This window comes from Mixophyes fleayi, chromosome 1 (genome assembly GCF_038048845.1).
Source record: "Mixophyes fleayi isolate aMixFle1 chromosome 1, aMixFle1.hap1, whole genome shotgun sequence".
Lineage (NCBI taxonomy): Eukaryota > Metazoa > Chordata > Amphibia > Anura > Limnodynastidae > Mixophyes > Mixophyes fleayi.
In genome coordinates, this window is record NC_134402.1 from 456,167,414 (window position 1) to 456,187,321 (window position 19,908).

General features: G+C 44.5%; 1 protein-coding gene across 5 annotated transcripts in view; it reads right to left on the reverse strand.

Moving 5' to 3' along the window:
- CNTFR (ciliary neurotrophic factor receptor) overlaps positions 1–19,908 on the reverse strand; it is a 398,494-nt gene that overhangs the window by 193,606 nt on the left and 184,980 nt on the right. For 4 of the 5 annotated variants that reach the window (XM_075187083.1, XM_075187091.1, XM_075187097.1 and 1 more), the window contains one exon: positions 783–861. In XM_075187083.1, coding sequence (XP_075043184.1) covers positions 783–861 — 79 coding nt within the window. Of the gene's footprint in view, positions 1–782; positions 862–939; positions 1,012–19,908 lie in introns of those variants that run through there. The other variant, XM_075187107.1, reaches the window with a different exon arrangement.

Here is a 19,908-nt window from a genome sequence, read left to right on the forward strand (position 1 = left end):
AGTGACATCTGAACATTCGGGACCAGCGCTCATTTTGGTCCAACACGTGCCACAATTTTGTCCATTTAGTTTCCAAAGTCCTGTACTCATTGTAGAGATCTCGTCTCTCGTCTCCGACCATAGATCATGAGTCCTTCTACTTCTCTTCCTCTTGCACCTGTTCTCCTGTGCAATGACTGACTCTGTATCTACCCAACTCCTGGCCCTTCCAGAGCTCAGTTGCTGCCTCTCCTCCCAGTGCCCAGTAGGCAGCGATACTTTATAAATATTACAGAATATATTAAGTGTGTAATCACAGCAGATAATAAGGAAACAGCTGAGCGCACTGTATTGGAGACATCTCTTGACCCTGGAACTAATCCTACGGGGCCTTATGGTGACCACTTTCCTCCTCATGTTGGCCGGAGGGTGTTCTGCCCTTACGCTTTGTCTCCGGAAGGGCCTGTACAATGTTTCCAATGAAGTGTTAAGTAAACTCTCTCGTCTCTCTATGTATGACATTACTATCCAACACAGGATATTTATAGTAAAACTAACATTTTATGCCCCGGAAAACATGCAGAAAGCCATGAAGCTGCTAGCGAGGCGGAAATGTGGTATATATCCCTGTATACAGGGTATTTCCAGCAGCCACAGGGTTAAAATGTCCTGATGAAACCTCTCCATACATTGTAAGTAATCTCAGACAGGGCTGCTGGCTGATTGCTGGTCAGGTCTACGTCAGCCTGTCATCCCAGCTGCCCTGTATCACACAATCACACTAAACACATCAGGAAACTTACCATCGCTGTGTCTCTGTGCGCACACCATCACCACAGCAGCCAGCACCACACAACAGGCCGATGTCACCGGATTTGCCATCTGTTTAAGGGACACAAAAACGGGACGGTTAGGTGGTGTCAGGCAGCCAGCCGGCAGCAGGACGCATTGTGCTGTCACCTAGTCCTGGGGACCAGAGTGCGCTACTTGTGACTCATACTGTACTCTGTGTCTGGCCGGGAGACAAGCAGAGGGGGAGCCGAGGACCCAGCACAGAGCTGGAGAGTTAATGATATGGGCTGGACACTGACGTCTCCTACAAAGATTGTGACTGTGAGTGGGGAGGAACGGGGGGGACATGACTGGCTGAATAACAGGACTCGCTGACACAAGAAGTGACCGTTATCATAACATGTGTCCTAAATGTAAAGTGAATCGTTCTAAAAGACAATATTTAATGGCTTAAATAACTCTCATAATCACATAGAGATCTAAGGAGATTAATAATTGTTCCACTAAATGGTATCGTGATTGCACCCCAAGCCAACATCCCACACCCAGGATTCAGTGCACATAACTCTGGTTCTTAGTGTCTGCAAATAGGACACTTGGGGGTAAATGTATCAAGCTGAGAGTGTTCCAGCGGGTTTGGAAAGTGGAGATGTTGCCTATAGCAACCAGTCAGATTCTAGCTGTCATTTTGTAGAATGTACTAAATAAATGATCGCTAGAATCTGGTTGGTTTTTCAAATCCGCCGGAAAACTCTCAGCTTGATACATTTACCCCCTGGTTACAATTTGTAAATGTGCCGTGACTGGAATATGAAATGAACGGATTCTGGCAGCGTCATGGGGCCGTCACCTAGAGTCTGGCAGGAGGTAGACTGATTGTCTAGGTAACCTGGGTAAGCAGCGGTCAGAATATGACGTCATATATACACTATATATATATATATACTATACTACACTATAAACACTGTACAATATAGAATGTTCATGTTTACAGGTCAATGTTTCAAATGGGAAGATGCAATTCATGTCCCCAAACAATACTTCCAACTGCCTACGACTTAAAGGGCGGGACGGGAGAGGGAAGAGGAGGACGATCGTAGGTAATGTACGGTAAGGGCGCGCTGAGGTCGTGTGCAGACACATTCATCCCATTCAAGCTCAGGACATGTCTCAGGTACATGTGTTTATTAGCCGTATCATGTGCACCAGCTGCAGGTCAGGTGTAAGAGCCGACTGATAGTGATGACTACACGTATGTATGCCAGGACATGTGTGTGCAAGCGAGAGAAACAACAAAAATACATCTTATATACAGTACGTATTAATGACATCCTGAATTATGTATTTCATGTAAAAAAAACATTTGTATTAATGATTACAGTATTAAGAGCTGTAAATTTCTTTTATATAATATTTTCTTTTGTGCATACGTTCTGATAGGACTTTATATCGCCCACATACATGTGCACTATATTCTGTCTGTCTATATAAGGCAAGTACCATATAGCCAGAGCGTGCTTTATACCCAGATCAATATGGAAATGTATACTGAGATCCACAAGTTGTGTTCACATTGCGTCAATCAGGCCCCAAATGTACATAAGAAAAGATCAACAATAGCGCTATTATAAATGTGTGTGTTCATCTCCAGAAATAGCCCAGCACCTGTGCCAGACATGCGCCATGCGTACAACTATGTATACTTATTATGTCCCACGACAGCGCAGAGATGAGTTTGTAGTAAATAAATGCACATTACCCCATTTCTGCACAATGATAATATAATGAGGTGTCATACACAAGAGAGATATTTATTAATAAATATGAAAGTTGCATTTTCAATATAAATCATAATTAAATACAGACACAAATACAAATTAAATTAAATACAAACATCTGTTGTTGTCCCCTCTTAAATTGAAATGGGAATCTTATTTTGTGAAGTAGTCTGGAAGTGGCAATTAATTAATGTGAACATACGACTGCACCTTCATATAACATAGCTGTGACGTTAATGATTTAAGGACTGGGGCTGGAGGGGTTAATATATAATACAATATGTCCCCCGTCTGCCTTCCCAGATGTAAGGGGTCGCAAGGCAACGAAATACAAAAATCCAGATACGTACACAAACGTACACATATTTTGTACCATTGGGGTAATCCAAGTGTAAATGACCCCTTTGTGTTTAGGAATGTGTTGAGAATGTTTCACAGATTCTGCCAGATACGTTATACTGTGCCCGATACAAACAACTACACAGTAAAATGGCGCTCACAGAACGAAACATAAATGTGTAATATTAGAGTTACATCTGAACAAGGGATCACTCTAAGATCATATTGGAGAACAATTAGCTCTGAACATTTCTGGTCTCACAGTCACTTGTAGAGAATTAGTGAAAGATTAATCTAAGTGACTATTAGTCCATTTTACCATTGACCATGTAGTGTGGCTGGATACATGCTATGTGTAACAAAACAACATGACACGGGACTATATATAGGAAGTTACGATAAGAGACATTTGTGTTATACAGTAGATGAATCTATACAGAGTGGGCAACTATAATTTCCAGGAAGAGTACCAGGTCCCTGGAATGTCCCAATTTTTCACAACTGATTAAATGTCTAATACAGGGTTTCCAAAACCGAGTCCTCGAGTCCCCCTAACAGTGCAGGTTCTCCATATCTCCTTGCTGGAGCACAGGTGTAATCATTACTGACTGATACATTGTAACAGATCCACAGGTGGTATAATTACCTCAATGGTCACCTGGAAAACCTGTCCTGTTAGGGGTTCCTGAGGACTGGTACTGGGAAATACTGGTCTAGTACAAAGCCTTTTATTCTGTATATAAGATGCAATACTCATATCTCATTCTCTGGGCTTTGTAGGTTCATTATCGTTGCCTCCGGGAGATGCTGTGAAGTCAGGGGTGGGTGCGACTTATTGACCCGAATGTGGAAAATGCCGCGCCCACATAACGCCACGATGGGCAGGACACGGCCAGGGGAATCACATCATCATGCCACAGTGGGTAGAGCACGGTGATACGAAGAGCGTCATCACTCGGGTTCCATCCACTGTTTTTAATTTCATCCCAGCTTCAGGGAGATTGCCAGACTCCCGCGGCATAAAAGAAAACATTGCACCAACCAACAGGGTCGGACAGATCTGACATGGGTTTACGGGACCTGAAGGACTGGGCCATGGTGCTAATTAAATGACTGCGTACGTCTCCAGCGGATCAGCTCTCTTTGTGAGCCTACCAAAAGTTGGAAGACATTGGAAATCAGAGCATTTAAAATGCAAACATAACGGATTATAACTATGTTGAGTGAACTTAAAAAAAATAAAAATCTTTATGGCTGGAAAACAAGACTGATGGCTCGTTCACACATAGGCGCTGGGAAAATGGGCAAAAATACATGATTTGAATGCGTCTTCCCTGTGTTATCCATGCATTAGGCGTTTACAAATGCAATCTATTGCACTGGTAGCGTGCGTTAACGCGTACGAAATAGAGTGTGATCCGTTCTAAAATCTAAAATGCAGAGTTAATATTTTTGAATGCAATAATGGGAACGGCACCATTGATTCGTGTTTGTCTTATTTGACAACTTTTTTCATGCATCAGTGTGAATACTTGTGAACTAGCCCTCAAACACACCAGCTGCTTCGCAGCACTAAGCTGAGCTGTTTTGCAGAGAGCAGTAACATTGGGCAATTAATAAAAAGCTTATAGTAGCTGCTGGCTGCCAAGTTATTTTGTAGTGAATTTGGAAGGAGGGAGAGGTAATGTGTCAGCTGAAATCTACAGCAAACAAGGAGAAATAACTTTCATGACCACTTATTTTTCAGGCAGCAGAAAAGTTTCCGGCCTTTAGATTGCAAATCATCTTATTAATAATTGGAGAGAAATCATTTTATGCGGAGTTCCCTATGTGAAGATCACATACAACTGGTTCAAACTCCACCGTGTGCTACTCACTGGCCACAGGGCAAAACAAGACTTATAATGGCTCATACGTTACTGTTTGATGTAAACAGACACTTTTCATTTAAATAATTCCAGAAGATCTTTAAAAAACTCCCCTGTGATGTTATCAATTATATGCAACGTACAAGAAAAAATATGTTACTTTATTAAAAACCATTAATCTTACAGACGCTCTGTTATTGTGTATAAAAGAGAAGGGGATTAACGCGCATTTCAGTTTAAATTGGAAGAACGTGCACATTTATCCAAATAAAAGTCAGGACTCCTGAGTCCCTCCCCCAAATGTACAATCCCCTCCAACGAAGCCAGCCAGGAGTCACAGAGGAGCGGATCATCTGTTGTTAATTCTGCCATCTTTCTAAACAACTTGCAGAGAGGTCGCTTACTGGGACAAGATGTCATTACTTTTAAATCCATTAATCTGATGAGAATTTAATTGCAAAATCTTTTTACAAGAGATGGAGTCCTATAGTGGAGTTTTACAGGCGGGCGTCTGCAGAGGAGTTTTCTAAGCAGTGGTGACTGTAATAAACTGTATAGAAAGATATAAGGAGACATCAGTCCAGGGAGACTCTGTAGGTCTCTTCTTCAGCAGGATAAGTCTGGATAAAACAACCACTTAGACTAAGACGACTGAGAAAACAATTCTGTACAAGGAGCAGAGATAATCTGGCGGCATCTGTAGGATGCAAAACTCTGCATCGCTCGATAAGATGGCTGAAAGGATCCGGTTGTTCTATGACGAGTAGGAACTAAACCCATTAAGTTTGCTGACATTTGTTCCCACATAGAAAAACAAGACTTAATTTTGCGGGATTTGATTATTTCAATAAGATAAAGGCATGGTTGGCGGCTTCAGGCAGCTGCCCCGGGCGCTGGGCTCTGGGTGGCAGCACTGTGCCCACGTTCCCACACTAAGAATGTCTCTGAATGAGACATTGTTAGTTAGACGGTCAGGGCAGTGTGGTCGCTATGAACGCCCGTCTGCTATTTTCCCATACCGCTGTCCCTACCTAGGCGGTAAAGTAAGGTGGTGCGCTGCATCCCTCCAGCAACGGGTTCCTGACAGCGCTGTGACATCACGGCGCCGTCAGCATAGAGGAGCCCAGAGGCTGCAAGAAGAAGTAAGAAGCGGAGAAGATAAGAAAAGATAAAGTACTTTCAGAAACACAAAGAAAACGGAGGGAGAGGGAGTTGGAGAAAGCATGGAGAGAGGGGGCTGGAGAAAATAGGGGAGGGGAGAGCTAAGGTCATAAATTCCCAAAAGTTATATACTATTAATTATTAGTATTTCAACATTATCTGGCTCTCCCCTTTTGCTATCTATTAGTATAATTAATTTATATCTGCAGAATACTTTAACACATAAGCAGATGTAATTTAAATGCAATACATACAGCATTAAGCTGTTTAATTATTAAAAGTCTGTGGGCAAGAGGGCATGTGAGAAAAGCTGGTGTAATGGAGGTGGCATGTGTGACAAGAGCTGATGGGTACGGGGGGAATATGAGAGATGTAACATTTGGAGCCTCCCCTCTTGCTATTCTGCATCAGCCATCAGTGCGTCTGGATATCAGTGCATATAAACAGCAGTACATCTAGACAGCAGTACATCTGGACATCAGTACATCTGGACATCAGTACATCTGGACATCAGTACATCTGGACAGCAGTATATCTGGACAGCAGTACATCTGGACATCAGTGCATCTAGGCAGCAGTACATCTGGACAGCAGTGCATCTGGACTGCAGTGGATCTGGACAGCAGTGCATCTGGACATCAGTACATCTGGACAGCAGTACATCTGGACAGCAGTGCATCTGGACTGCAGTGGATCTGGACAGCAGTGCATCTGGACAGCAGTACATCTGGACAGCAGTACATCTGGACAGCAGTGCATCTGGGCAGCAGTGCATCTGGACATCAGTACATCTGGACAGCAGTACATCTGGACATCAGTACATCTGGACAGCAGTACATCTGGACATCAGTACATCTGGACAGCAGTACATCTGGACATCAGTGCATCTAGGCAGCAGTACATCTGGACAGCAGTACATCTGGACAGCAGTGCATCTGGACTGCAGTGGATCTGGACAGCAGTACATCTGGACATCAGTACATCTGGACATCAGTACATCTGGACAGCAGTGCATCCGGGCAGCAGTGCATCTGGACATCAGTACATCTGGACAGCAGTACATCTGGACAGCAGTAAATCTGGACAGCAGTGCATCTGGACATCAGTACATCTGGACAGCAGTACATCTGGAGAGCAGTGCATCTGGACATCAGTACATCTGGGCAGCAGTGCATCTGGGCAGCAGTGCATCTGGACATCAGTACATCTGGACTGCAATGCATCTGGACATCAGTGCATCTGGACATCAGTACATCTGGACAGCAGTACATCTGGAGAGCAGTGCATCTGGACATCAGTACATCTGGACAGCAGTGCATCTGGGCAGCAGTGCATCTGGACATCAGTACATCTGGACTGCAATGCATCTGGACATCAGTGCATCTGGACAGCAGTGCATCTGGACAGCAGTGCATCTGGACAGCAGTACATCTGGACAGCAGTGCATCTGGACAGCAGTGCGTCTGGACTGCAGTGGATCTGGACATCAGTGCATCTGGACATCAGTACATCTGGACAGCAGTACATCTGGACAGCAGTACATCTGGACAGCAGTGCATCTGGACAGCAGTGCATATGGACTGCAGTGCATCTGGACAGCAGTACATCTGGACAGCAGTGCATCTGGACATCAGTACATCTGGACAGCAGTACATCTGGACAGCAGTGCATCTGGACATCAGTACATCTGGACAGCAGTGCATCTGGGCAGCAGTGCATCTGGACATCAGTACATCTGGACAGCAGTACATCTGGACAGCAGTGCATCTGGACATCAGTACATATGGACAGCAGTACATCTGGAGAGCAGTGCATCTGGACATCAGTACATCTGGGCAGCAGTGGATCTGGGCAGCAGTGCATCTGGACATCAGTACATCTGGACAGTAGTGCATCTGGACAGCAGTGCATCTGGACATCAGTACATCTGGACAGCAGTACATCTGGAGAGCAGTGCATCTGGACATCAGTACATCTGGACAGCAGTGCATCTGGGCAGCAGTGCATCTGGACATCAGTACATTAGGACTGCAATGCATCTGGACATCAGTGCATCTGGACAGCAGTGCATCTGGACATCAGTGCATCTGGACAGCAGTACATCTGGACAGCAGTACATCTGGACTGCAGCCTTACCAACCAGCCAGAGGAGGAAAGAGTTACTATTTTTATTTTACAAATGTCAAGTGTGTGAGGGGCTGGGGAGTGTGAATTTGGGGGAGGAGGGCATAGGCTGAAGCTTTGACTAGGGCACAGAGAAGCCTTACACCGACCCTGGATAAAGGCGTACAGGGGAGAGTAGAGATGTTTGAATTTGTTTTGGTTCTTGAACAAATTTTTTGAACCATCTCCATTGTTCGCACTTTACACAGACTAAAAACAGCAAGATAATTTCAAGCAAAGTGGTCAGGTTCAGCCACGATTTTCACTGTTGGAGCAAACCTAAATTGATTTTTTAATAGTTTCCCATGCAATCGGCAAACATATATTTTGAACTCAAACACTTTAATGCTCGCTTGTAGAACTAAAAAAACAAACATTAAAGAAGCGATAAAGTGCAGCAATGTCAGCTTGAACGAGCAATATGTAACCGTTTGACATATTTAGTTTAAAATGTGGGATCGAACTTTAAACCCAAGCTTTGAGAAGGAACAAACTTTGAGGTGGTTGACGGCAAACCAATATTTAAACAAAAACCAGACTGGCACTTATCCCCTTTCCTCCACCGTCCTGCCATGGGATATCTAATGTTTTCAGGGTATAGTAAAGACAATTTCCTGCAAGTGCGGCACATGCAGACCTGCGGAGACACACACACACACACACACACACACACACACACACACACACACATACACCCGCTATAGGACAGGTGCAAATACTCGCTGATGATGACTTATCGTAAACCAGTCGCATATGCTGCTAATACAGAGGCGGACGATTCTCGAGATGCGCACGGCTCGGCATATAGGTGAAATAAGCTTGTTTCCTGCGCTCTTATTTAAGATTTAAAATGCAGGAACACGGAGCTGAGTGTCATTCTGGCGTTTACCACAATCTCTATGACAAATACAAATTATATGCACTCTATATCAGTGTCCATCTGAAAAGTTGAAAGATGTGATAAATACTCACCAAATATTGTGACATACTACAGCACAGGAGCATCGCAAACAAAACACTACAGTAAAAATGTTTAATACAATGGAGTTATTGGCACAAATGCGCTGTACCCCAATCACCCCGTATCTATCACTGCAGCCCCCAATCACCCCGTATCTATCACTGCAGTCCCCAATAACCCCGTATCTATCACTGCAGTCCCCAATCACCCCCCTTTCTATCACTGCAGTCCCCAATAACCCCGTATCTATCACTGCAGTCCCCAATAACCCCGTATCTATCACTGCAGTCCCCAATAACCCCGTATCTATCACTGCAGTCCCCAATCACCCCCTATCTATCACTGCAGTCCCCAATAACCCCGTATCTATCACTGCAGTCCCCAATAACCCCGTATCTATCACTGCAGTCCCCAATAACCCCGTATCTATCACTGCAGTCCCCAATCACCCCCCTTTCTATCACTGCAGCCCCCAATCACCCCCTATCTATCACTGCAGCCCCCAATCACCCCGTATCTATCACTGCAGTCCCCAATAACCCCGTATCTATCACTGCAGTCCCCAATAACCCCGTATCTATCACTGCAGCCCCCAATCACCCCCTATCTATCACTGCAGTCCCCAATCACCCCGTATCTATCACTGCAGCCCCCAATCACCCCGTATCTATCACTGCAGCCCCCAATCACCCCCTATCTATCACTGCAGTCCCCAATCACCCCCTATCTATCACTGCAGTCCCCAATCACCCCTTATCTATCACTGCAGCCCCCAATCACCCCTTCTCTATCACTGTGGCCCCCAATCACACCCTATCTATCACTGCAGTCCCCAATCACCCCCTATCTATCACTGCCGTCCCCAATCACCCCGTATCTATCACTGCAGCCCCCAATCACCCCGTATCTATCACTGCAGCCCCCAATCACCCCGTATCTATCACTGCAGTCCCCAATCACCCCGTATCTATCACTGCAGTCCCCAATCACCCCCTATCTATCACTGCAGTCCCCAATCACCCCCTATCTATCACTGCAGCCCCCAATCACACCCTATCTATCACTGCAGTCCCCAATCACCCCCTATCTATCACTGCGGCCCCCAATCACCCCGTATCTATCACTGTGGCCCCCAATCACCCCTTATCTATCACTGCAGCCCCCAATCACACCCTATCTATCACTGCAGCCCCCAATCACCCCCTATCTATCACTGCAGTCCCCAATCACCCCCTATCTATCACTGCAGTCCCCAATCACCCCTTATCTATCACTGCAGCCCCCAATCACCCCATATCTATCACTGCAGTCCCCAATCACCCCGTATCTATCACTGCAGTCCCCAATCACCCCCTATCTATCACTGCGGCCCCCAATCACCCCCTATCTATCACTGCAGTCCCCAATCACCCCCTATCTATCACTGCGGCCCCCAATCACCCCGTATCTATCACTGTGGCCCCCAATCACCCCTTATCTATCACTGCAGCCCCCAATCACACCCTATCTATCACTGCAGCCCCCAATCACCCCCTATCTATCACTGCAGTCCCCAATCACCCCCTATCTATCACTGCAGTCCCCAATCACCCCTTATCTATCACTGCAGCCCCCAATCACCCCTTATCTATCACTGTGGCCCCCAATCACCCCCTATCTATCCCTGCAGTCCCCAATCACCCCCTATCTATCACTGCGGCCCCCAATCACACCCTATCTATCACTGCAGTCCCCAATCACCCCCTATCTATCACTGCAGTCCCCAATCACCCCTTATCTATCACTGCAGCCCCCAATCACCCCCTATCTATCACTTCTATTTAATATATATGTTTGCATATTAATAATGCGATTTTATTTTTCTAATTATTGAATGTTTTGTTTGTCTGATGCATTGTACGTGATATTTTTTGGAATGTACATTTATTATTGATTGCCTGGAATTCCAATAAAACGTTTAAAAAAAAAATCCACTAAAGCTGATTTATTACAGGTGAATTATGATACGTTTGCTGAATCCTCACTACACCCTTTATATATAGCTGGATCACGCCAGGAGCTGGGGGCTGACTGGCAGCATTTATCACCAAGGGTAAATGATTCTTACTAAGCCATATATTAGGTTAAGTGTTCTCCTCCCACTGCATATACAGAACCTCACAGCACACACTCTTCAGGATCAAAACGTCCATCACGCAGTCACATGTCAATACTTCTTAAAGGGCACCTTAGTCTATGCACAATTACTGTGCCAACGGCACTGCCCGCAAGTTAAACTAGAGCCCATAGGGCCTATTTATCAAACTTCTCCCTTTATTATCCCTATTTATCGTAAAAAAATATCCTTTGTGCAAATTTCTGAAAAAATACCACCATGGTAACTAAGCGTCACTCACTTGTTCTGGCAATACTGGCACGGAGCGATAAGATCATACTTGCCAACTCTCCCGGAATGTGGGGAGGTCTCCTGGGAGAGCAGGCAAATATCCAGCAAACGGCATCTTTTGCGGGATATGACGTAGTGAATCGCGACATTTTGGCCCCCGCGACAAAACGACATTTTGTCTTGGGGGCAGGGCCAAAAATGACGCAATACACCGCGCCCGCCCCTGCCGCCCTCCAACCATGCCCCCCTGCCTGGGATTTCCCGGAATGAAGTTGAAAAAGGTTGGCAAGTATGGATAAGATTGCCATTGTGCCACACGTGCCCACTGGCACAGCAAGGGCGGAACTTAATGATGCATTAACTTTTACCGGGGCGCTTAGCTACTTCTGCAAGTAGAGAAAATGCGCAGAAAAGAGATTTTTAATCGCTATAATAAATAATCATCCTCATTGCTGCATTTTCATAAATAGGCCCCTAGATATGTTATTGTAGCAGATGGCAGCAAAAATAAACAAATCTTCCTGGATAACGGAATACGCTGAAGGTAGAATTCCCCTTTCAGAAGTTAGGGTCAGGTTAGGACAATCTGACAAAATAAGCCCAGTAATTCCTGTAGAAACAGAATCTGGCCCTCATTGTGTTAAACCATTGTCTCTAATTAGACGGTTGCACATTTACAAGGTGAAAGTTCTAAACCTTACAAGGAAGAAGATGTTCCGTGCGTTGACGTTAATAAAGCTTGTACATTCAATGAAGCGTGCCCGCTCTCTCTGCAAGGTTACCAGGGCGCAGCTGCTCCCCAATGTCGTCTGAAGTCACCGCGGATTTCCTCTAACCTGCCTGAGCACAGACACACAGCTGCGTCTGCTAATGGCCGCTCGTCAGCTTGACAAGACACAGGTAATCATACCCAGGCTGTCTAACAAGGGGCAGGAGAGTGTGCCGCCAGCGCCCAGGGATGTCAGAGCTGCCTTCTCTCAGTGTAACAGCTCATTTAGTAATCAGCCGAGTCAGGGTCGCTGTGTCGTCTCACAGCTCCAGATCAACACAGACAGCGGGTAACGTCAGCTGTGGCTGACACCGCCAGTTTAAAGTGGGCCCCTCACCCACCCACAGAGGGGGCACACATTTTTTTGGACTTAAGTAAGTTTCCCCAGCCCTACCCCAATCACACAGCAGAATAAATTCACCAATATTGCACAAGCTCTATTCATTCTGCAAGCAGATCAGAGCTGGGGTGACCATGACAATGTAGAGATTGAAATCATTTTAAAAATAGCATTGTTCTTTATAAGAAGCATATTATTATGTATAAAGGCACCCGGCTCACGCATGCGCAGATCTCCCGCCAAACATGTCAGTTAACCCTTACAGTTCTGTCCCAATTTCAATTGGGACAGTCCCGATTTTAAGGCTCTGTCCCACGGATGGGAATGTTGGGAGAAGGGAGGTATATAGCGCTAGGCAGTCCTATGGTGGCGTGCCCTTGCCCCTATCTGACGTGGCTACTCCCCCTCTCCTGCTGCCAGATACAGCCATGTTTGGAGATGTGCAGTATCAAGATATTGTCTGGTTTGTTTTTTTTCATCACCAGTTATCAGCTCTGGGCCTGATTCATTAAGGTAAGTAAGGCAAAAAAATGAGTACGTTTTCTGGACAAAACCAAGTTACAATACAACGGGTGCAAATTAGTTTATTATTTTGCACATAAGATAAATGCTGTCTGTTTTTTGATGTAGCACACAAATACATGCCCTACCCTAACTGTCAGGATAAAGCATAAATCTGATATGCTGAAATAGAATATTGGATGTCAGGACCCAAATAAATGTTTGCATGAATACCTAAATTCACCTGATGTTCAATTCAGATAAAGGTGTGACTAAATGAGCCCAGGAACAGGTAATTGAGTTAGGTAAACCCTTTGTGCAGAGACCAGCTTTAGATATGCAGATCAGACATCCATTGTATTTGATCATGTATTTCCCTAGCTAATTTACTTCCCTTCAATAGGTAGTATAAACACAAACTAACCCCTAGGTGTAAATTAGAGAGCTTGCAGTTATTTACAAGGGATAATTCATAACTGCAGGGTAAATAGGTTGTATCAAATGAATCCATTGATAAGCTAGTGTAACAGTAAAAGACGCAGAGTCTGATGTAATGGTGTTTGGAGGTTTTTACATCCCAGTGTGAGGAGATAAGCCTGCCACTTTTAGCAGCTTCCAGGACATAGCACTGTTTGCTTGTGACACTTGAATAGACTTGTAGGTACCGCTCAGCATGTAGCCTGGCTCAATGAGGCCAGGGGATAACATAGCCTATATGTAATACTGTATAGACAGAAAGAATTCAGTTTTAAAATATGCCACTTAAAATCAATAAAAGCAGAGATCAACCACCTATTCCTCAATAGCATGAGGAAGGGCAGCTCATATGGTAAATTAAGAATTCTGACCCACAGAGAAATGGAGAAAAGGAGTGGAAGCTCTGCGAATGCCCTGTACTTAGGCATGTTTGATATGACAAGATGAACCAAGTCATAAGGGATTTGTTAATGATAAGATTGGATCGATGTAACGCTGTCCAGGACAAATATATCACATTGTAGAATTGGTTAATAAATCAGGCAACAGGTAAATTTGGTTTGAAAAGGTGTCCCAGGACACAACCCCGATTAGCATTAACCCTGCCCCTGTGAATGCCGCACCCATTTGAGGTTGCTTAAAAATCTGTGTTCTGAGGGAACAAATTGTCAGACTTTTGGGGATCAATCTATTTGAAGGACTGTCCATTATTTCTGCCTGCCCCAGGCATACAGATTATTATATGTAAGTAATGCTCTGTACGTTATCTCTTTTATTTTAAACTGTTTTGCTTGTTATGTCAAATTTATTATTTGTTTATTTCTTATTTTTCTTTATATCTGAATGCCCTGTACCTTTTGTATATTAAATCTAAAATTTAATAAGTTGCGTCCTTGATACTCTAAATAATCCATAGCCTTTGTAGAGGAGATTGCTCGTCCAGGTAAACCCTTGGAATGCCAGTGTGTGATTTGTTGATACATTTGATTAACAAGCTGTGTGTGCTTGTATGTACATTTGTGTAACAGTCTGGAGGTGTGAAGAGTTAACCCTGTGTGTGCTGGTGGGAGTCTTGCTAGTTTGTGGAACTAGGAGCCTGTGTGCCAGTGTGGGATAGTATATTGGGGTCCTATTGCCCGTACCCAATAGGTGGTGGCTGTACCTGAAGTGTCTGGGGGGTGTGAGAGCGCTGTGTTTGGGGGCGATTCCGTAGGTCTAAGAACCTGTGTGATAGGTGAGAGAGACTGCGGGCTGAAATCGTGTGTGACCTCATACAGCAAACACCCCAACGTCACGGCAGCTGGGAGCGCGTTCGTGACAAATTGGTGGCATAGCGGTGGGATGATTTAATTTCTTAGAGTATTAAGTGCATGGTTTAAGCAATTAACCCTTGCACTTATAAACTGATTGTAACCTTGCGAGGAATACAATAGTTTTACAAGGACGAAACTCAGGGCTATAATTTTTGAAGACATACGTGCAAAGCAGTTCCCTTCCCTTCTCTCTTGTTTTTCTTTTCTATCTTTTATTTTGCAAAGTGACTGCAAGGATGGCAGCTGCTTACAAGAAAAAAGCCAAAGAAGTTTTAATTGCCCTGTGTGAGCAGCGAGGTCTCGACTGGACAGATAAAACTAAAAAGGAGCTGGTTCACGCATTATTGGAGGATGATGCAAAGAAGCAATGTGATATGGAACCTGAGCTGGGGAGCAAGACAGAACCAGAGGATCAAGGTGTGGATAATGTCACTGAACCAGAGGATCCGAGTAGGTACATTTTCTTAAATCCAAAGAATCCACTTGTCATGATGAGTATGGCAGAGCTAATTGAAGAAGCTCAGCTGCGAGGTTTCTCCTGCCACAACAAGACACGCAGGGAGATCATCGAACACCTCGACTGGGAAGAGGAAAGCCCGATACATCCTTTCAGCGAGTATCGCATGATGGTCCTTATTCCGGGCTACACGATGAGTCTTATGGAACGGCTGGACTACCTGGAGGAGAGTTTTGAATACGCTCAGGAAGAGGTATCTTTCAGGGGTGGACTTCATACCCCATTCTGGCTAGATCAGTGTCGCCGGGTGGCTGACGAAAGGCAGCACCTGCAGCAGCTTCTTTCACAAGCTGGATCAGTAATCGCCCAGCCTATAGGGGTGGCCCACGAGGAAAAGGTACCCCTGCCAGCTACAGATAACATGGAATATGCTACCGAGATTTTGCATCCAGAGGCCCCTTTTAATCTGCTGGGGGAAGCTGATGATGCTAGCAGCATACTACCAGATGCTGCACAGAATTTGCTATTGGAGGAGGCTGATTTTAAAGAGGACATAATTGTTGAGAAGACTATTTCTGGGGGAAAAATGGAAGTGCCTGAAGATATTCCCACAAATGTTTTAGTAGTTACTGATCTTGGATGGTTAAATTCTCAGTATGTTCCCGCAAATGTTGTTCCTACTATCTCTAATTCTGTTATACCATGTGACTCAGCCCAGGTAGTATGGGATAATGCTGAACCTGCCAATGATGTGACTTTGTGTAAAGAACCTGAACTGTTCTGTAATCATTTTGCATCTGGTGCTGTGCGAGTGAAATGTGATGATGAGAAGCTGATACGTGCCAGTGTTAACTCTGGCAATTATGATGATTTACGGGAAGAACCCGAGGTGCCAGGATGTGATAAGGAAAGAGAATGTCTTATTGGACCTACTGCCTATAATGAGGATAATGTCAATAACAGTATTGTGTTAGAATCCAAACCTGTTTTTACACTGACATCTTGTCATGGGATAGGGACAGCGGACATTGTTATTGCAGATGTTGGCATTAATACTGGTGTAGATAATATGCTTACTAGAAATGGGACAGATGACAATGTGATTAATTCTGTTGTGCTAGAGAAAGACAATGTTTCTACCCAGGTAATGTGCTCGGAAGATGCTGTACCAGGTAACTGGGAGGGAGGGCAGAGTGAAGATGTATATTCTGTGCCTGAACCAGCTGCATACAGAGCGATTGAGCATGTGGGGGAGACACATAGTCCTGACCAACGGGAAGTAGCGAGTGACAGCAATTCTTACTTTGTTGCTGGGACCTGTAGTTCGAATGTTCACCACTCAGATCTACATATGAGTTCTGACCATTCGTCTGAGTTTTCCATAGAGACAAGGGGGTCAGTTGCTAGCCCACACTCACTTAGCCAGCCATCTAACGGCTTAGAGGAGATAAATGAGGGGCCCATACTCCCGGCTACTCTACATCCCCAGATAGATGAGTCCAAGGGGGAGGGGAGTGTCCTGTTATGTAGGCCCCAAGATAAGAAGTGCATAGGGTGTCCCACTGACAGGGAAGGTTGTAACTGGGGAGTAGGGCAGAGTAGAAGTAGGTATTCTGCTGTGCCAGCCTTAAGGGGTTCCCACTTAGAAGTACAGTATCAGGAATTCCTGGCCATTTTTCCCTCAGGCTTTCACTTAGAAGACATGAGGATTAGAGACAAAGTGCACACTGTAACAGGGTTGGTACACGAGAACGTGATGCAGGCCCAGACCAGCCAGAAGCAGTGGTATGATTCCCCTGCCAGGATGATAGAGAGAAATTTTCATAATAATCGGTTGAAGGCTCATAATGACAGTGAGAGCCAGCTAGCAGCTATTACAGTGGACCCAGGGGGAAATTAGATGAGATGATCTTGGGCATTGACCTGTCAGTCAATGCCCATGCCATCTCTTGAAGGGGGGAGATGTCAGGATAAAGCATAAATCTGATATGCTGAAATAGAATATTGGATGTCAGGACCCAAATAAATGTTTGCATGAATACCTAAATTCACCTGATGTTCAATTCAGATAAAGGTGTGACTAAATGAGCCCAGGAACAGGTAATTGAGTTAGGTAAACCCTTTGTGCAGAGACCAGCTTTAGATATGCAGATCAGACATCCATTGTATTTGATCATGTATTTCCCTAGCTAATTTACTTCCCTTCAATAGGTAGTATAAACACAAACTAACCCCTAGGTGTAAATTAGAGAGCTTGCAGTTATTTACAAGGGATAATTCATAACTGCAGGGTAAATAGGTTGTATCAAATGAATCCATTGATAAGCTAGTGTAACAGTAAAAGACGCAGAGTCTGATGTAATGGTGTTTGGAGGTTTTTACATCCCAGTGTGAGGAGATAAGCCTGCCACTTTTAGCAGCTTCCAGGACATAGCACTGTTTGCTTGTGACACTTGAATAGACTTGTAGGTACCGCTCAGCATGTAGCCTGGCTCAATGAGGCCAGGGGATAACATAGCCTATATGTAATACTGTATAGACAGAAAGAATTCAGTTTTAAAATATGCCACTTAAAATCAATAAAAGCAGAGATCAACCACCTATTCCTCAATAGCATGAGGAAGGGCAGCTCATATGGTAAATTAAGAATTCTGACCCACAGAGAAATGGAGAAAAGGAGTGGAAGCTCTGCGAATGCCCTGTACTTAGGCATGTTTGATATGACAAGATGAACCAAGTCATAAGGGATTTGTTAATGATAAGATTGGATCGATGTAACGCTGTCCAGGACAAATATATCACATTGTAGAATTGGTTAATAAATCAGGCAACAGGTAAATTTGGTTTGAAAAGGTGTCCCAGGACACAACCCCGATTAGCATTAACCCTGCCCCTGTGAATGCCGCACCCATTTGAGGTTGCTTAAAAATCTGTGTTCTGAGGGAACAAATTGTCAGACTTTTGGGGATCAATCTATTTGAAGGACTGTCCATTATTTCTGCCTGCCCCAGGCATACAGATTATTATATGTAAGTAATGCTCTGTACGTTATCTCTTTTATTTTAAACTGTTTTGCTTGTTATGTCAAATTTATTATTTGTTTATTTCTTATTTTTCTTTATATCTGAATGCCCTGTACCTTTTGTATATTAAATCTAAAATTTAATAAGTTGCGTCCTTGATACTCTAAATAATCCATAGCCTTTGTAGAGGAGATTGCTCGTCCAGGTAAACCCTTGGAATGCCAGTGTGTGATTTGTTGATACATTTGATTAACAAGCTGTGTGTGCTTGTATGTACATTTGTGTAACAGTCTGGAGGTGTGAAGAGTTAACCCTGTGTGTGCTGGTGGGAGTCTTGCTAGTTTGTGGAACTAGGAGCCTGTGTGCCAGTGTGGGATAGTATATTGGGGTCCTATTGCCCGTACCCAATAGGTGGTGGCTGTACCTGAAGTGTCTGGGGGGTGTGAGAGCGCTGTGTTTGGGGGCGATTCCGTAGGTCTAAGAACCTGTGTGATAGGTGAGAGAGACTGCGGGCTGAAATCGTGTGTGACCTCATACAGCAAACACCCCAACGTCACGGCAGCTGGGAGCGCGTTCGTGACACTAACTATAACTCTGTCCTCACATTTTAAATTTACCTCCCCTCCAATGCAACATGGTTTTGCCAAGGTGCAAAGTTACTAATTTTTTTTTGCTTTAATTTCCTTAATGAATCATACCCTCTATCACCACAATTAGGGTTTTCAAGGTAAATAGGCCCCTATAGGAAACAGGGTAACTTAATCTAGTATCTGGAAGACAGTAATCAGACATCAAAGGCAGAAATGTCAGGTTTTCCCAATTGCACTCAGCCAACACAAATGCTGTCATCATCATCATCATCATCACCGTTTATATAGCACCACTGATTCCGCAGCGCTGTACAGAGAACTCACTCACATCAGTCCCTGCCCCATTGGAGCTCACAGTCTAAATTCCCTAATATAGACACACACACTCACACACACAGACAGAGGGAGACAGACAGACAGGTAGAGACTAGAGTCAATTTTGATAGTAGCCAATTAACCTACTAGTATGTTTTTGGGAGTGTGGGAGGAAACCAGAGCACCCGGAGGAAACCCACGCAAACACAGGGAGAACATACAAACTCCACACAGATAAGGCCATGGTTGTGATATGATCCAATTTACATGATAGTTTATTTTACTCAGTTCCCTTCTCCTCAGCTGCCTGGACTGCATTTACAGTCACCCCCTACACACATGAAGGAAAAAAACCCCAGATAATAATCTCCTCCTGTATCTCTGCTGTGCAGCACTGCAGGAGGAATCTCAGAGTGACACAATCACCTGCGCTTCCTCCTGCAGTCACTGTATTAGTAGCACGGCTTCTGGTAGTGCAAACCGAGTGGTCAGGGAGGGCGAGGAAGTATCCTCCCTCCCCTGTGATTGGTGCCACATGACGCTCTATCCTGCCATGGTGTGTACACGGTAAGTGGTGGACACCGGAGGCAGACAGGGGCAGCGTGGGGTGGGAGGTATGGCACATTGGTAAGGTTCTGGGTACATTCTAGCTACAAACATTAAACTCTCATTAAACTCTCCAACAATCTAAATACA